This window comes from Hyla sarda, chromosome 9 (assembly GCF_029499605.1).
Source record: "Hyla sarda isolate aHylSar1 chromosome 9, aHylSar1.hap1, whole genome shotgun sequence".
Classification (NCBI taxonomy): domain Eukaryota; kingdom Metazoa; phylum Chordata; class Amphibia; order Anura; family Hylidae; genus Hyla; species Hyla sarda.
In genome coordinates, this window is record NC_079197.1 from 134,754,939 (window position 1) to 134,774,695 (window position 19,757).

The 19,757-nt window shown below is 41.8% G+C and overlaps 1 protein-coding gene across 1 annotated transcript in view; it reads right to left on the bottom strand.

The window, feature by feature from the left end:
* LOC130290955 (rho GTPase-activating protein 11A-like) overlaps nt 1-19,757 on the bottom strand; it is a 44,925-nt gene that overhangs the window by 10,048 nt on the left and 15,120 nt on the right. Inside the window, exons 6-12 of the mRNA XM_056539223.1 lie at nt 11,275-11,531; nt 9,066-9,229; nt 5,782-5,892; nt 3,156-3,218; nt 2,982-3,069; nt 1,183-1,265; nt 592-751 (exon numbers count right to left, since the gene is read on the bottom strand). Coding sequence (XP_056395198.1) covers nt 592-751; nt 1,183-1,265; nt 2,982-3,069; nt 3,156-3,218; nt 5,782-5,892; nt 9,066-9,229; nt 11,275-11,531 — 926 coding nt within the window. The remainder of the gene's footprint in view (nt 1-591; nt 752-1,182; nt 1,266-2,981; nt 3,070-3,155; nt 3,219-5,781; nt 5,893-9,065; nt 9,230-11,274; nt 11,532-19,757) is intronic.

Below are 19,757 nucleotides of genomic sequence, written 5' to 3' on the forward strand. Positions count from 1 at the left end.
GTGTCACGAATACAAGGGGTTAATGCCATCTGCCCCTAGGGTAACAACATCTGCCCTGCACCACACACCCCACCACATCACATAGTAAAGAAAGGCTATGCGACTTTAGGGGTACAGCTGACCCCTGGAGACACCTTTCAGACCCCATTAGAGAAAGAATACATTTTATTTTCTAGAGAACAAGGGACACAATATTGCATATAAAATGTATATAAAATGTATATTTGGCATCCTCTGCTAGGATTATGCTAGGCGGTTGTATGTGGTGAATCATCATGACAGATGCTCTTTAAATGCCGCTATCAAAGCTGACAGCGGCATTTAAGTAGTAGCAGGTGCATCAGCTTCCTGTGACGCATCGTGGGGAGCCTATTCATTGTCATGATAGCTCACGGCCTTCTGAAGGCCTCTGTGTCTGCTTTGACCACTCTGCTTCTACAGTCTGCCATAGGTAGGCTGTATCACCTATTGAGTTGAACAATGATGTGCATTAACACTAGAAAAGGTTAAGAAAAAATGGCAGGCTGAAAGATAATAAATACAGATAAAAACAGTAGTTCTGTCTACATGGGACCTTGGTGAATATTTCACCTTTTGCCTCGTTTGCTATTTCGCCGTTTAGGTCTTGATTTTTGTCCTCGGGAAGAAGAATCCGGAATTGGTGGAATAGCAGGGGATTCAAAACCAAGCTCTAAAAAGTTTCCAGGGCTCAAAGAGAAGTCAGAAAACACCTCAACACCTCCGGAGTCATCTAAGGAGAGAGTTACAAACCGGTCAAGGACATGTTATTTTAAAGCAAAACGTGCATGATGGTGGTGTAGTATACAGGGCTGTATATACATGTCATGCTGCCCTACGCACACAGAATGAATACACCCTATTACGTTAATTGTATGTGCATTTGAAGTCTTTCATATTCATTTGCCAGATATACAGCAAGAACTGCACACATTGTGTTGCCGATTCACCATAGATCTCACTCCTATACAAAGAATGTGGTGAAATCATTCACAAGTCGACAACATAATGAGCAGATACAAATGTGCAGGTCAATTGTGCAGCCATTTAAACCCTTGTGGGTCAACAGCAGCAACTAAGATAAGTGCTGCCTACCTCAACACTGCTGCCCCGGGCAAAGGCCCTTGGGTGCCTAGTGGCCCGGTAGAATGGAGTAGTACTTACCACCTTGCAATGGAGAGGGTGCTCTTATTGGATCACTTGATTCTTCGCTGGATAAGTCGTCTACAACCTCCCTAAGAGATTTACTACAAAGTGAAAAAAAATAAAAAATGTTAAAAGGGAATGAGTCATCATAAGTTAACCCATTGATTAAATCAGGTTTTTATGGTAACCATATTTTATTTTCTAATTTTGCATTTTACTATCTATATTTTAAAATTATCCTGAAATCTTGCAGTTTCCACTCTGGCCACTAGGGCTAAAACGAAGCTGGGACTTACTGTTCTGTACTGTTTCTTCTCAGGTGCCCAGTGAAAGATGATACAGTAGAATCTCCCAATAGCGGACACTCACGTGGGAGGGGGGGGGGCATGGTGGGGGGGACTGTCTGCTATTGGCTCAAAAATCTTTCTCAAATGACAAAATACTGTACTGTACTTACTCCAGAATGCAATAACCTATAAAACACATTAAGCAACAATACTACAGTAGAATCTCCCAGTGCCGTTTAATAACCCCTTATACCCCCCACCCGTGCCATTTTATTCCCCTTCTTGATTCCTCCAATGACACTTCATTCCTCCCCCTTTGAACCCCATGACATTTCATTCCCCCTTTATTTCTCTGTGCCACTTTCTACCTCCTGTGCCAAGTCACCCCCTAATCCCCTGTGCCACATTATTTCCCCTTGATCCCCCCCCTGTGCCATTTCATTCCCCCTTTATTTCCCTATGTGCAAATTCATCACCCCCTCTTTATCACCCCCTGTGCCATTTAATTCCCCCCCTTCATCCACTGTACTAAATCATCCCCCCTTAACCGCTTGTACCACATCCCTTTCCCCCTTCCCTCCTCTCAATATTGTTCTTCTTTCCTGGCCAGCAGGCTGTGGTACAGGTGCTCTCAGTGGGTTTGACGTTCTCCTGACATCCTCTGTGCTACCCTCACTGAGAGGCTGTGAGCAGCAGCGGCTGCCAGCAGTGACAAGTGACTCCCCTGATGTCACTCATCAGTGCTGGCAGCCGCCACTTCTGCTCTCAGAAAGTGCAGCGCAGAGGACATCAGGATAACGTCAAACCTGCTTTGAGCCCCTGCACCTGAGTCTGCTGGCCAGGAAAGAAGAACAACAGGAGGGAGGAGGGAAGAGGGAAGGAAAAAAGTGAAGTGGCACAAGTGAATAAGAAAGATAATTTAGCACATGGGGAATAAAGTGGCAATGAAATGGCACACGTTAGATAAAGGGGCTAAATAAACGGTAGAGGGGGGGGATGAATTGGTACAGGGGGTGGTAAAGGGGGGTGAGGAATTTGCACAGAGGGTAATAAAGGTGGAAATGGCGGAGATGAAAAGGTGGAGATTAAATGGCACAGGGGGATATCAAGGGGAAATTATGTGGCACAAGGGTAATATAGGGGGGGGATGATTTGGATCAGGGGGAATAAAGTTGATCAGATAAGGGGCAAATGATGTGGCCGGTGGATGTACAGAAGCAGTAGACCACTGTTAAATAGCGCTCTTCTACTTCTGTGCTGAGGTTGTTGCAGCGGGGGCCAAGGCCCTCTGGGAGCCAAGGCCCTTTGCTGGGGTATTGGCTGTACCCCCCTGATGGCAGCCCTGTGTACAAAGTAGGGCATCAGTAACTCCTATATGACCCTATGACACATTGTGTGATGTGGTATATGTCAAAGGCTGACAAAGTGAGTATAATGGGGGTTGGAGAGGAAAGGATGAGAATTTTTCCACTGGTACCAATATACTCGAAACCCCCTATTAAATCCCTGTGTTTGCCCCTAAATATGCACCGTTTTTTTGCTGTCAACTGTTCTCCACATCCAGAATCCTCTGAAGCTTTACGCTTTGTCTTGTTTCTCGGTGGAAGCTCCAGTTCATCTGTCCAAAGTAAACACTGGTCAAAAGAAGAACCTCGCAATGAGACCGAGCTTACAGTATAATAAGAACCTCCAGCCTTTCCTTACCTCCTCGATCAGTGGAAGGACCAAGGCCAGACTTCAGCTTACTCAAAGCATCATTGACAATTCCTTGAGTAAATAGACATAGATTAAACAGATGTGTGGTTTGGTTACACACACTCACTATAAAATAGACTATGGACAACTCACAGATCACAACCCCCAAGTACGTTTGAGCTGAACTTCAGATATAAACTTGTAGTATAACTGTAGGGTATTATTGTCAGCATTATCTATAACATTTTATGTGTCTTTAGGTAACAGTTGTGTATTGGAATGTGTATTGCAGTAATGGATTGGTTGTTAAAGTAACTGCTCTACCTGTATTATTCCTTTGCAAAGGTTTAAAGGGGTACTCCGTCCCTAGACACTCCGGCCCTAGACACTCCGGCCCTAGACAGGGGATAAGATGTCTGATCGCGGGGGTCCCACTGCTGGGACCCCTGCGATCTCAGCTGCTGCACCCCAGACACCCGATGCACGGAGCGAACTTCGGCCGTCATGCCCCCTCCCATAGACTTGCATTGAAGGGGCATGGCCATGACATCATGAGCGGGGTGTCACGTCACGAGCCTCTGACGCTCTAAACAAACGTTGGATAGGGGGCAAGATGTCTAGGGGCAGAGTACCCCTTTAATAACTATCCTCCATGTGTCTATTTGTAGCCACCAAGTAAAAGTAGAAGTGACCATGGCTTAATGTTGCTGCAGGTGTCAGACTTCACCCACTATCACAGTCACATAAAGGAGAGGTGTGTCTGCATAATAGTGATCCTATTTCTAATATGGAGATCGTTTATTCCAATAGACCTGACCATGAATGTATGTGGGTCTTTCTGTTGATCTTTCCACTGGGGAGGATCATTAAATGACTTTTAGGGACCGTGAATGTGTGAGCCCACAGGACACGTTTTTGCTGTCCCATCCCCCTATAATCTAGCCTTGGAAATAAATTATCCAACAATAGAGGACCTAGAAGCTCCATTTCTTGATGGATAGCCACTGCCCTTCAGGTTGGGTTGTTCCATCAGAGCATTACCCAGTGAGCACAGACCCTGGCACAATAAATAGTTACAAATTCCAAAGAAACAGAAGAGTTTTCATTTGGCTCTGATCTTTTTTCACTAGGGTCTTATTTCTTATGGGATGATTCACAAACAACCTATAATATGTTATTGAGAGTTTGTTCTAGGTGTCTAACGATAAAAGCAAAGATTACAATGCAGTTAAAAGTGGATGTGCACATATAGATGGAGGGTGGACCCACCAAGATCTATGTCCTATGGCAACACCAAGTCTGACACCTATCCATAATAAAACTTCAGAGTACTCAGTATATTCTTGTTCTTAGTAATAAAAATAAAAGACCTCGAGGCGCAGTTTGTAGATGATCGGTATATGTGTGTATAAATAAATGTAAAGTGATGTAGCTGGTATCTGATCGATATATATGTGTATAAATAAATGTAAAGTGATGTAGCTGGTATCAAGTAAAATATATGCTTTTATTTAGATAAAATATACAATAAAATATTTAAGATGTGCCAAAGTCTCTGAGCAGTACCTCTGTGTCCTAAGGGCTCTCCTGCAGCATCTCTCCCATAGTGTTATATGTGTGTTATGTATAAAGGACCTTTGGGTAACAAAACATGTGACCTGAACAGTATCATGTGATTAACTCAGAGAGCACCAGATGACCTGCAGCTTGACCTATGGGCTCCTTGCTCAGCGCCCCTTTATAAGAGGGGGAGGTACAACAATCTCTTTCGTGATTCATTCTCTGCTGAGGTCAAGTCCAGTCCAGATGTCAGGGCTAGAAATGAAGGAATTTACAGTAAATTCGATTAGTCACGAACTTCTCGGCTCGGCAGTTGATGACTTTATCCTGCATAAATTAGTTCAGCCTTCAGGTGCTCCGGTGGGCTGGAAAAGGTGGATACAGTCCTAGGAAAGAGTCTCCTAGGACTGTATCCACCTTTTCCAGCCCACGGGAGCACCTGAAAGCTGAACTAATTTACGCAGGAAAAGTCATCAACTGCAGAGCCGAGAAGTTCGTGACAAATCGAATTTACTGTAAGTTCGCTCATCTCTAGTCAGGGTCAGTGTCCAGCACATCTGGAGGCCTCAAGCCTAACCTACAGCCACATGTCAGTAAGTCAAGTCATCTATGTCTGCTGTCATTCTCTTCAGTCAAGTCAAGTCTATTATAGTCAGTGTGGCTGTCCTAAAGTCTGTCAAAGTCACTGCAAGTCCCAGCAAGCTGTGAGATCCCTCATGTTACTGGTTACCTCTCTGGGATCCTGGCCTAGCTGTAAAGACTGTACCATCTGTCTACCTCAGTAAAGCTACCGTTAACCCTTACCTGGCCTTGGGCTCTTATTTGCCTTGCCTAAATAAGACTAGTGGAGCTACATTTGGGTGGTTACATAGGCAAACCACGCCCTGGCGTCATGAACATTTAGTCTAACCACATCTACCAACTGCGCCTTGAGGTCTGATCCTTTTATTTTTATTACTGTTTTTATTTTTTGGCACTACGGGTATAGCGCAACTCAGTACCTCGGCTCAGTTAATTAGAAAACCTTTTTAGTGTGTTGCCTCCCAAATATTTTCTATTCTTGTTTTTACCATACCACTCATGCTACGTCTGCGTCTCCTACGAAAACCCTCAGAGCTGTTAGTCACAGAGTCCTCTTCAACCACATCTTGAGAAATCTTTTCCTTGATAAATGAGGGAAGTTGTCCTGTTGAAAAAGAGACATTAGGTACAAAAAGTGATGACTAAGGATTATGGATCTTGACCTCCAAGATTACTAAAAAGATAAGCGGTGTCCCAGTAATAGCTGCTACACTGAGGCTAGTTGGGTAGGAGGTATGAAAAGGTTTTCTGGACAGTAAAGTGTTTATTTCAGATGCTGATGTCCTATGTTCTTGTGTTTTCTACATTTCAAGTGTGTCTGCACTGCATTTCTTAGTACAACTAAAACCAGAATTTAGTCACATATTGGACTCCTAGCCAATGAGTACAGGAGCCTGTCCCAACTTTACCCTCCAACAATGGAAAAAAATAAATAAAAAGTCAATACTTGCTTTTTTTTGCTAGTTCAGTCAGGGGCTTTGCCTACCAAAGTACACGTCAGTTCCCGTGACATTTCTGTATTCCTGAGGGAGCTACAACTCCTTGAGCCTAGATAGCTAACGTCAGGCATACCTCCAACAAAAAGGGCCATCTTGTACCTAGTCCTGTCTTCAAGCAACTGAAGCCTGTTCCTGCTACTCTTCAGCATTTTCTTCAAGTCGGGGGATATGCTTCCCAGAGTGTCGTGTCACAGTTTGCCACAAAAATAAGCGGAGAAGGGTTCTACAGTCTGTTTTTTCCAGGGTCGCCCCCCTGTGAGATCCTTGTTCAGTTAGCTCCAGTAATCAGGACATTAAGCTAGTACATCAGAGAGTTGTCACATCTGTCTACATCTGCATTAGACACATTCAAGTTCATGCGTAAAAGCACCGAAGTCCCATTTCTGCTAAAAGCACAGCTCGGAAATTCAGACCAACTTAAAAAGTGGCGGTGACTAGATTCTGCTTCCCCTGAATCCTAAATTGTACTACCTCAAGCTGTACATTTCCAAGCTAAATTTAAAGGGGTATTCCAGGCAAAAACTTTGTGTTACATATCAACTGGCTCCGGAAAGTTAAACAGATTTGTAAATTACTTCTATTAAAAAATCTTAATCCTTCAAATAGTTATTAGCTTCTGAAGTTGAGTTGCTGTTTTCTGTCTAACTACTTTCTGATGACTCACGTCCCGGGAGCTGTCCAGCTCCTATGGGGATATTCTCCCATCATGCACAGCTCCCGGGACGTGACATCATCATTGATCAGTTAGAAAGAAAACTTCAGAAGCTAATAACTATTGGAAGGATTAAGATTTTTTAATAGAAGTAATTTACAAATCTGTTTAACTTTCCGGAGCCAGTTGATCTATAAAAAAAAGTTTTTGCCTGGAATACCCCTTTAAAGTGTCTGTACTGTTCTGGATTGCATCAGGAGTCAAGTAAAGTTAAAGTTTTTTTTCTCGAAATTCAGGTTTTTAGAAGTCTTATTCCTGGGCTTTGTGAGCTACATTGAAAGAGGTTTGTAACACACAGAAGGGACATTTGGTGGTTAATACTGTTTAGCTTCATGACCTATCTAACATGGACTAATACGACCCTCATTCAAACTCCCATTTTTTGGCTCCAGTGCTCCCCACAGATATTGAGACCGAATACCTCTTTACAGAATGATAAGCCACATAGTAGTAATGTATATGTACAAAGAATAATTATGCTAAATTCTAAACCGTAAAGTTTTTAGATCAAGGTAATAATACTATATACTATCCCAGTGGTCTTCAATAGAGATGAGCGAACTTACAGTAAATTTGATTCGTCACGAACTTCTCGGCTCGGCAGTTGATAACTTATCCTGCATCAATTAGTTCAGCTTTCCGGTGCTCCGGTGGGCTGGAAAAGGTGGATACAGTCATAGGAGACTCTTTCCTATGACTGTATCCACCTTTTCCAGCCCACCAGCTGAACTAATTGATGCAGGATAAGTCATCAACTGCCGAGCCGAGAAGTTCATGACGAATCGAATTTACTGTAAGTTCGCTCATCTCTAGTCTTCAACCTGCAGACCTCCAGATGTTGCAAAACTACAACTCCCAGCATGCCCGGACAGCCGTTGGCTGTCCGGGCATGCTGGGAGTTGTAGTTTTGCAACATCTGGTGGTCCGCAGGTTGAAGACCACTGTACTATACTAATATTCTTTCAAGGCAATAAAAATATTGAAAGCCTTGGCTGATCAGGGGCAAAAAGCCCTTTGTATGGTCCCTTTAACTTTTTCCTGACAATTCACACAAAAACTACAGAAAATACAATAAGAACAACAGTTAACAATTAGTATAGGCCTTTAGAGTCCTAATTACACTACGAAACAGCCAACTGGAAAAATTCTGGGCGGAAATTCTGTATGCCACAGAGGCTGCTGATATCGGTCCATGCTAAGACCACTTAGACACTCGCCATCTCCATTGATGGCTATGCATTTCCAAGAAAATTCTGACAAAAAAAACAAACAAACAACATTTTTGGAATTTGAATTTCCATTTCCATGTAGCGTGCAGCAGAATCACATTGAAAACAATGGGAGGCTGCTGAACCGGAATTTCTGATCAGAATTTCTCTGCTGGGAATTTCTGTAGTGTTAAAAGTTCCTTAGGTTACGTTCACATGTACAATTCTTCAAAGATTATGCAAGTGTGAACATACATTTAAAGGAGTACTTCAGGATATAAAAATTAGAGATGAGCGAACTTACAGTAAATTCGATTCGTCACGAACTTCTCGGCTCGGCAGTTGATGACTTTTCCTGCATAAATTAGTTCAGCTTTCCGGTGCTCCAGTGGGATGGAAAAGGTGGATACAGTCCTAGTAGACTCTTTCCTAGGACTGTATCCACCTTTTCCAGCCCACCGGAGCACCTGAAAGCTGAACTAATTTACACAGGATAAGTCATCAACTGCCGAGCCGAGAAGACCAATCGAATTTACTGTAAGTTCGCTCATCTCTAATAAAAATGTAGCCCATATCCTAAGGATAGGCGATAAGTGTCAGAACACGGGGTGGGGTCAAACAGCTGGGACCTCCTGTGATCTCCCGCAAGGCGCCCCAGGTCTCTGCATGAAAAGAGCTTGTCAACCAGCGCTCCACGGGAGATCGTGGGGGGGGTCCCAGTGGTCTGACACTTATCCCCTATTCTGTGGACACTGGATACGTTTTTATATCGCGGAGTACTCCTTTAATCTGTGTTCCCAAGTATCACTTGACCTGGTGACCTCTGTGGGGCCTTAAAGCCAACAGGGGATTCTAGTACCTATATCCTGTGCGTTGTCAATGAGACTCTGGATGGCCGATGCCTGAAGTTGCAGCTGTTTTTCCGTGGCGAGCGTCAGCTTCTCAGTCACATTACTGTTAGAGAACAAACTTGGAGCTAAAACTACAGCCAGATTCCCAGAATCCATTTTGTTCTCGGTAGATCTGGAATAAATAAATGTATTGTACACTTACAGTGATTGGGTCAGAGTAGAACGAACAAATTTACACTACAAATCCCTGAATCCGAATCTCAAGCAGCGATGGTCGATTCATTTTAAATAGCAAAAAAGGAGGGGGGAGTGGATGCAGAGTTATTATAGTGACTAAATATATACAGTTGATCATTGAGCGATAATTTATACTCTCTATTTCCCATCCACTAATAAAACAAAACTTTTAAAAATGTCCCCATACCAGTGGCTGACTGTGTCATAAACCATTTGCATGCAACTGCCTGCTACTAGAACAGTGTACAGGTATTATGGCTCCAGCCCATAACTACAACATTAGGGCAACTAGCGGATGTTATTAAAAACTATCACACATCGCCCGCCCGACATTTCGCCACTGATTTGGCTTTATCAAGGGCTAGGAGGCAAATGGCCATTTGTGGATGGGAAATAGAGGGTATAAATAATTGCTCAGCGATCAACTGTAATATATTCATTTTAAATAGCACCCAGTCATCCTCTATGTCTGGTAGCGTTAGGGAGGGGAGACGTCATGTTGTAGTCCCCCCGTCTCTGAATAGATTGGGCTATCTGGTTGTCCTAATCATGCATTTAATAACAGTCATGTAACTCTGACTACAAGTCTGTAATGCTGCCTACAACTTATCCCCTATCCTAAGGATAGGGGATAAGTGTCAGATCGCAGGGGGTCCGACCACTGGGTACCCCTTTAAAGTGAATGTACTTTATCAATGCTGGCAGGGGCCAAATCTGAACCTTCTTCCCAACCAAAATGTAAGGCACCTTTCACCCTGTGTTTGCATATAGGCCATTGCATGCCATTTTTAGCATATACCCAGCCTGTAGAGATCTATGGACAGGAGCATTTTCTGGCATTTCTAGTAACCTAATATGTATATTAAACAACAAATGGTAGAATGCAGCAGATTGCACTCACCCATCGGAGGTAAACGATTTATTTATTCAATGCTTGTTAAAACATGTGGAGGTAGGGGTAGAGCGATGCAGTCAGCGTTAGCTGACTTACCGGCCGAGGCTAACGCTGACCGCATCCCTCTACCCCTACCGCCACATGTTTTAACAAGCATCCAATAAAGAAATCGTTTACCTCCGATGGGTGAGTGCAATCTGCTGCTTTGTACCATTTGTTGTATACAATATTTCTGATACTTATGATTAGCACCCCCAGGAGTGTTTCCCATCTCTGCGCCTCTCCACTCCACATAGCAGTTCATTAACCCCTACTTACCTGCATTGGTGCCGGCCCTGTCTTTCTCAGCCATAGTAATATTTATATTACTCACTTTCCATTTAGTAACACCCTGCAACCGTAATAAGCGCCTCTAAAGATCTATAAGATCCCTCTGTCTTGTAGTGCCCACTCAGGACTGCACTAGATAGAACAATATAAGATTTGCCTAGACTATGAAAGGGGTACCCTGGTGAAAAAATATATATATATATATATATATATATATATATATATATATATATATATATATTTTTTTTTTTTTTTTTTTTTTAAATCAACTGGTGCCAGAAAGTTAAACAGATTTGTAAATGAGTTCTATTAAAAAAATTTAATCCTTCCAGTACTTTTTACCAGCTGTATGCTACAGAGAAAATTATTTTCTTTTGGAATTTTTTTTCCGTCTTGTCCGCAGTGCTCTCTGCTGACCCTCTGTCAGTGTCAGGAACTGCCCAGAGCAGCATAGGTTTGCTATGGGGATTTCCTGATATGGGCATCAGGTGTCAGCAGAGAGCACTGTGGACAAGACAAAAAAGAAATTCAAAAAGAATTTCCTCTGTAGCATACAGCTGCTAAAAAGTACTGGAAGGGTAAAGATTTTTTTAATAGAAATAATTTACAAATCTGTTTAACTTTCTGGCACCAGTTAATTTAAAAAAAAAAAATGTTTACCTCTTTAAACTAAAAAAAAAAAAAAAAAAAAACAGGACAGAAATACAGTTATAAGGCTCCCCCTAATGGTGACTATGGGTTACTACATTCTTTACCTGGTGGCTACTTTGTGAAGGAAGGTGCAGAAATATCTGAGAGTCTCCCCATGAATAGCAGGAAGCAGGCAGGTCACCAATGTGGTGGCAGAAATCTTCTCCTCCTCAGAGAGCGACTGCTGTATCTGACACAGAGGATCCTGTAGTTCTGGTGTTAGAAGAGGATGAGGAAGTTCTCGGAAGAATTGCTTGAGCAATGTGGCCACATCACTGGGCTGAGCAGAAGTCAGACCGCTCTCCCCAGACTCCAGCTGAGCCTGTAACAGAGAGACTATTAGAAGGCCAGATAACTATAACGCAGGTGTTTCCCAACCTGTGTGCCTCCAGCTGTTGCAAAACTACAACTCCTAGCATGCCCGGGCAGCCAATGACAGTAAATCGATAAATACATTTAAAGGGACAATGTCACCTATTTTTTTTTCTGCTTAAAGGGGTACTGATATGTGATCCCTATGATCAGACATCAGTACCCCTTTAAGCAGAAAAAAAAATAGGTGACATTGTCCCTTTAAATGTATTTATCAATTTACTGTCATTGGCTGCCCGGGCATGATGGGAGTCTCCATGGTCTCCCTGCTGCACCCAGCGTTCTTTTAGAGCGTCGGGTGCAGTGCCGGAGGATCATGACGTCACAGTCACGCCCCTCTCGTAACATCAGTCACGCCTCCTCAATGCAAGTCTATGGGAGGGGGCGGGACGGCCATCACACCCCCTCGAATAGACAAGCATTGAGGGAGCCTGGCCGTAATGTCATGAGCCTCCGCCACACATCGACAGTCATCCGGAGTGAAGTTCGCTCCGTGCACCAGATGTCTGGGGTACCACAGCAGAGATCACAAGGGACCCCCACGATCAGACATCTTAACCCCTATCCTTTGGATAGGGGATAAGATGTCTAGGGGTGGAGTACCCCTTGAAAGACAGATACTGAAAAGGGGGAAAGGTTTATATCTCACTGAACGTCCATAGTTCCCAAAAAATAAAGAAAAACAAAAACTCTGAGAGAGTGCTACTACTACTATGGAGTAGCTACCCCCATCCAGACTAGTCCACTGATGCTTCCTTAAAAAGGAGAACTCCAGGACAAATGTACTTATCCCCTATCCACAGGCTAAGTAGGTGATCGTGGGGGGGGGGGGGGGGGTTGGGGGCTGGAGTCGAGTCCGACCAATGGGACCCCCGTGATTTCCAGGTCGGGACCCCAGCTCTCTCCATTCATTTCTATGGGAGCACTGATAATGCCCGAGTGCTGTACTTGGGTCTTTTCGGCACTCTAATAGAAATGAATAGAGCGCGCAGCCTGCAGCACACACTCCTCACTAAGTGCCAGGGCTCGTTCAGGAGATAGTGAGGGGTCCCAGCGGTCGGACCCCCGCGATCAGTTCCTTACCCCCTATCCTGTCGATAGGGTTATAAGTTAATTTTCAATGGATCTCCCCTTGAATTTGGGTGGGTAACATACAGTACCTATTAATGTTGTGGTTGAGGAGGCCCTTGTTCTCTTTTTCCCCTCTCTATTCCCCCCTTAAACATACCAGGCTATATAGTGAAGGGCAGATAGTATTTAACAAATATATAAGAAGTCCAGAGCCAGCCATCCCACCCACTCTCAATCCGATCCATCCACCAACTTAACTAACAAATTAAGAATAAATAATGCTACTTGACAAGTTATACAAAGTGCTATATTCAGCAGGGGGCAACAATGGCAACAGGAGAAAGCATTAACCAAGGTGTAAGGCAGTTTTCCAACCAGTGTGCCTCCAGCTGTTGCAAAACTACAACTCCCAGCATGCCCGGACAGCCAAAGGCTGTCCGGGCATGCTGGGTGTTGTAGTTTTGCAACAGCTGGAGGCACACTGGTTGGAAAACACTGGTGTAGCGAATTGAATATGTGAAATCCCTAATTCCTGATTCCTAAAGTAGGATAGGAGAAATTATATGAAAAGTTGTCCTTGAATAAAATCAGTATATGAGCCCTTGCTCTTGGACAGTTCTGCGTAGAACAACCCCTTATATCATATACATTTAAGGAGACAGTAAGGCTATGTTCAGACGGTGGAATGTCCACATGGAATATCTCTGTGCGCAAAATCCCCCGACAGTGGAGCGCCGGGCAGAACATGCCGGCACTAGGACCGCTCAAAATTAGCTGTCTCATAGACAGCAATGCATTTCCGCCCGGAGTCCGCAGAAGGAATATTATTTCTGCAGACACCGGAATCTGAATTTCCGCGCCGGAAACACCTGGCTATGTGAAATTTCTGGTACGCCACTAGTGCAGCAGAATCCCATTGAAATCAATGGGACTCAGCCACTGCGGAATCCCTGTGCAGAATTCCACACGGAAATTCCATCGTGTGAACATAGCCTAACCTCTTACCTTACGGACCCTGTTCTCAATGGTGTAGTAGTGCTGATCCACAATGTTTGGGTGTTTGCGGTACTGGATCACCGAGTACTGGATTATCAGGACCAGGACTACAAAAATTTTACTACTTACCTTATGCTCTTTGTTTTATTGCATTTTTTTGTTTATAGAGGAATGGGAGGGGTTAATGAATCATAGAAATGTATGCACTCTTCACTTTGGATAGTCATAGGGATTTCCCCTTTTGATAGATCTTAACTCATCTCACTGCTACACGTAGAAAAGCAAATTACAAGGAAATTCCCAATGGTTGCTGACAAAACGGGTTTATCACTGACATGACACTGTAGCACAGGGAGAACACCTCACTTCCCCTGTACAAAAAATAAATAAATCACATATATACGGGGTATGCCGGTAGAAAAAAAAATAATTTCTCAACTGGTGAAAGAAAGTTAAACAGATTTTTAAATTACTTCTATTTAAAAATCTTAATCCTTCCAGTACTTATCAGCTAGCTACTGTAAACTCCAGAGGAAGTCTGACCACAGTGCTCTCTGCTGACACCTTTGTCCATGTCAGGAACTGTCCAGAGTACAAGCAAAACCCCATAGCAAACACATCCTGCTCTGGACAGTTCCTGACATGGACAGAGGTGTCAGCAGAGAGCACTGTGGTCAAACAAAAGGGAAATTCAAAAAGAAAAAGGACTTCCTGTGGAGCATGCAGCAGCTGATAAGTGTTGGAAGGATTAGGATTTTAAAATAGAAATAATTTACAAATCTGTTTAACTTATTGGCAACAGTTGATTTAAAAAAAAATAAAATAAAAAAAAATTGTTTTCCACCAGAGTACCCCTTTAAGGAAATGATTATTGGTGTTTGCAGGAGCGGGTGCCAGCATCAGCGCAGGCCAGGGGAGAGCACAATGCAGATGTAGATGTGTACATTAGTGCTAAACCATGCACTACAAAAGGGGGTAGAAGAGGGCAGAGAATAATCTTTTTAGTGGCAGTATTTGATGCTGGAAGGAGATTGTGTGGTAAGAGTATGAGGTGCAAAGCAATCTGCTGGGGACCTGAGAAGGACTAGGCCTAAGCTTGTCAGGCATGGCATGCACCAATGGGCTGAAATTGGAACGCGAGACAGTTTGCCTTGGGGTAAGTACTGCCAGAGAGGTACCACACAGAGTTCCATAGTGTTGCCTTGGAAAGAAGATCGGTGAGCTGGCATCGAAAATTGTATTATAAACTGTGCCAACTGTGGCCTAGGTGAAGATACATTGACTAACATGAAGTTGACTTGGGTGAAGTACTGTTACAAATGTACTTATGTGTTGATTCAAGTTGAAGCTAAATGCTTTTAACTTTGGTGTTTTTTTCAGGCGGTTTTTATTCTCTTTTGGACTTTAGCGATCCAAAAAAAGTGATGGAGATACTTTTTTTTTTAAAATAAAATGTTGTAGGGTACAATTTAAAAAAAATAAAAAATAAAGATACAGTAGTGATGGAAAAAATTGTATAACAAAATTCTTTTTTATAACAAAATGTTTATTAATTTTTAAACAGGGATCAATTTATGTGGGCCGGCAGGGCACAAAAAATATAGCCGACAATAATAAAAATGTAGTGTGTGTGTTTTTCACTTTTTATTCTTTATTTTTTAGGTGGTACTACTACTCCCAGCATGGAACACACACTGTTCCATGATGGGAGTAGTGGTACCTGTACTGACAGATCGCCCCAAGTCCATTGCGATCCTCCTGTATAATGTATAGATGTGGCCGCTCTTCTATGGTCCCCTGCACTGACGTATATATACACCTATTCATATTTCCCGCAGAGAGCTGTGATTGGCCAGATGGTTCCAACCAATCACAACTCTCTGTGGGAAATATGAATAAGTGTATATATACGTCAGTGCAGGGGACCATAGAAGAGCGGCTGGCCGCATCTATACATTATACAGGAGGATCACAGCAGGTGTCAGGAGTGACATCCACTGTGATCTTTATTTAACTGCAGGTACTACAGCTCCCAACATGGAGCAGAGCGTGCTCCATGATGGGAGTAGCAGTACCTGCACTTAAGGACAGATCACAGCGGGTATCACTCCTGACACCCAATGTGGTCGCCCTTTCTATTGCAGAGATGTGGAGCGGCTCTATACAGTGCTCGCATCTCTGCTCTATAGTCCGGCCAGTTATAGGAATAGAACATCACTCATTCATATTTCTGTGATTGGCTACCATCATGCGGCCAATCCCCACTCTGGGCGGAAAATATGAATGAGGGATGTTCTATTCAGATCACTGGCCGGAGTACAGAGCAGAGATGCGAGCACTGAATAAAACCGCTCCGCATCTCTGCTATATTATGGACGATCGCATCGGGCAATACATCTATTAGTACAGGTACTACTACTCCCAATATGGAACAGTCTGTTCCATGCTGGGAGTAGTAGTACTACCTAAAAAATTTCCAAAAAAAGTTAACACACACTTTTTATTAAAAATGTATTACAATTTTGTAATAAAAGATATAAAATTTCGGTAAATAAAAAATTTTCCCCCCATCACTACTGCATCCTTTTTTTTGGTACCCAACAAATTTTGGGAACAAAAAAAAAAATATATATATGAATTAATATGCCAAAAGGGGCCAAAAATGCAATTTCAACACAAATGAAAAAAACACCAGGAAAAACGCCAGACGCAAGAAATTGCACTGGCGTTTTTTCAGGTGTTTCTCTTGCGTTTTGTTTTTATCAACCCAAAAAACACCTAAAACAAGATTTTTTTTCACAAACAAGAAAAATAAAAAAAAATTAAAGAAGGGGGGGGGGGAATTCGCTAAAAAAATAAAAATCAAAAACAGACACAGGAAGGTAGATAGTGACCAACTACAACAAAAACATTTATATAATCTCAGCAACTACCAGCTTACATGCGTTTGAAAGTAATGTGACACACGATTTAAAAAGCCGAAAATTAATACTAGATACCAAAAATACAAAAACTAATTGTGAGCGGCAATTAAAACCTTACAGATTAATAACTTTGTGATCGGCCCAGCGGATAAAGAGGGCAGCATTGCCATCTTAAACTCAGACATGTACCACAAAGAGTACTTACGCTTATTGGGGGACACTAAAACATATGAAAAACTCAAAAGGTAACATATAAAAAGAAACTGATAACATTGATCAGGAAAGGTACAGATACTGTTATTTAAAAAAAAAAAAACAAGAGGCTGAGGACATTATGATAAATGAACCTAAGATGCCAGCCTTTTATCAACTGCAGAAAATTCACAAAAATGCTAAAAGCCCCCCAGAAGTCCCATTATTTCGGGGATAAATTGTTTAATGGCCAACCTGTCCAGATACATCGACACACAACTACAACCTTGTGTAGAGAAAATCCTGATCTTAAAGGCACAACCCATGTTATACAAATACTTCGGACATAACCTGGCAAGAAGATTTATTATCGGCACACTAGATATCACCTCCCTCTAGTTTGGTCACATTTTTAGAGGATATTAATAAAAATGAATATTTTTTTTTTACATTCACAACCCACATAGTCAAACATTGGTTAATTTTTTGGATCTAAATATTAGCATTATTGATAACAAAATAGTCACTAGTACCTACCATAAAAAATAAAAAAAACAGACCGTTTCAGTTCTATACAGACAGATAGCTGTCATTTGCCGACCTGACTACAAAATATTCCATGAAGTCAATTCCTCAGATTAAGGAGAAACTGTTCCCATTTGGATCAATACGAAACTGAAGCCCGCACTTTACAGAAAAAATTTTGTAAAGGACATGAGGAAGAATTTTTGACAAAGATACATAATGAAGTCCGAGAAACAGATAGAAATACTATTTTGCATAAAAAGAAGGAACAAACTGAACAGAGAAAAAAAAGATGAGAAAAACACTGATAAAAATACCCATCATAACTAAATATAGTAGAAATGGTTTCCTTTTTCATCGGATAGTGAACACTGGGGAATATTACAAAATGACAAAATCTTGGGAGAATATATACTATCAGCCTAATCTTTTGTATACAAGAAAGCTCAAAACATAGGCAACTTCATTGCCCCCACGATAAAGAGAAAAAACCCAATTAAACAGAATTTTTTTTTTTTTTTATTAATAAAAAATGGCTTCTTCCCTTGAAAATAGTGTAAGGCTTGTAGAGCAACCAATAATACAGTAGGACCGCTTTGTTTGTCATCAATAACAGGAATAACGAAAAAACTGAATATAAAATAAAAAAAATCATATAAATTGCATCATCTGTGGTGTTATTTATGCTATGAGCTGCCCGTGCGAGAAGTTAAATGTGGGTTGTACCAAAAGAGCCCTGAAAGTCCGATTGGGAGAACATATAAATAACATACAAAAAGGATATAAGGGTCATCCATTGTCCCTCCATTATAAAGAAAGACACTCAAAATCCCAAGGGAACACAATTTTTTGGGATAGAGAAAATGAAAGGGGTATTCCAGGCCAAAACTTTTTTATATATATCAACTGGCTCCGGAAAGTTAAACAGATTTGTAAATTACTTCTATTAAAAAAATCTTAATCCTTCCAATAGTTATTAGCTTCTGAAGTTGAGTTGTTTTCTGTCTAACTGCTCTCTGATGACTCACGTCCCTGGAGCTGTGCAGTTCCTATGGGGATATTCTCCCATCATGCACAGCTCCCGGGACGTGACATCATCATTGAGCAGTTAGAAAGAAAACTTCAGAAGCTAATAACTATTGGAAGGATTAAGATTTTTTAATAGAAGTAATTTACAAATCTGTTGAACTTTCCGGAGGCGATAGATTAGATTAGATAGATAGATATCAATATCAACTGGCTCCGGAAAGTTAAACAGATTAGTAAATTACTTCTATTAAAAAAATCTTAATATATAAATAAATAAAAAGGTTTTGCCTGGAATACCCCTTTAACTGACACTGGCGGGGAGGGAATTTCACATCCCAAATGTCCAGGGCTGAATCCAAATGGATCTTCAACCTGAACACGATGGCTCCACATGGACTGAATGCAGAGTTTGAGATTTTTGGCTTTTTTTTTTAGAATCTGTTTTCCTATACATTGATCCAAACACACACAAACACTAACTAAACTATTTGTTATATAGAGAAGTTTTATTGTATCCACTTGGACATATACCGGATCGAAAATACTGTTAAAAGGAATATCATCAGGCATTGAGAGAAGGAGAACAGCCCGCGAGTACTGAGCAGATATTCTGATCGCAGGAACCAGATAACATACGAGAAAACCTTTACAGACTACAGGTACCGTGCATATACCAGATTACCTGCGAATCGCATCTGTATACTGTGAAACGATAGTGAATTCACCTGCAGATATTGCTTGTCACCAACTACTGAATTGAAGACTGCTCCTGTTTTTTTAGCACTTTGGGCAGACTGCATAAGGGTACGTTCACACGCGTGGATTTTTTAGCGGGTTTTCCGCTGCATAATTGAAAGTGGGCGGGCTCTTCTCGGCTGTCCCCAGCCAATTTTCCGCGGCGGAATGTACTCTGCGGAAAATCTGCCGCAAGCCCCATTGAAGTCAGTAGGGACTGTGGCGGATTTACCACAGCGTAAATTCCGCTACAGAAAATCTGCTGCGGACAGCCGAGCAGAGCCCGCCCACTTTCAAATACGCAGTGGAAAACCCACTAAAAAAAATCAGCGCGTGTGAATGTACCCTAAAAGGAGGAATATTTTCTATACCTTGGAACTACACTTCCTGCCATTAACTTAAAAGGCAGGTACACTATAGGAAAAACATATCTATAGCAAATAGGAATGCAAGTATATGGCTAGTACAACATGTATACTTCTCGCACTACTAGCTGATTTTATACATTTCTTATTTGTTTGTTCTCCTAATCCAGATCCTCCAATATATCTACAATTTCCTATGCACCTTACTATTACCTTGCTGTTACTGTACTTCACCATGCACCTTATGTATCAGGTATAAACCTCCTTTTAATAGAATATTTTATAATCCTTTACCACTTATTTTTAACAGAGTCTGTATGTTTAAATATGAATATATGA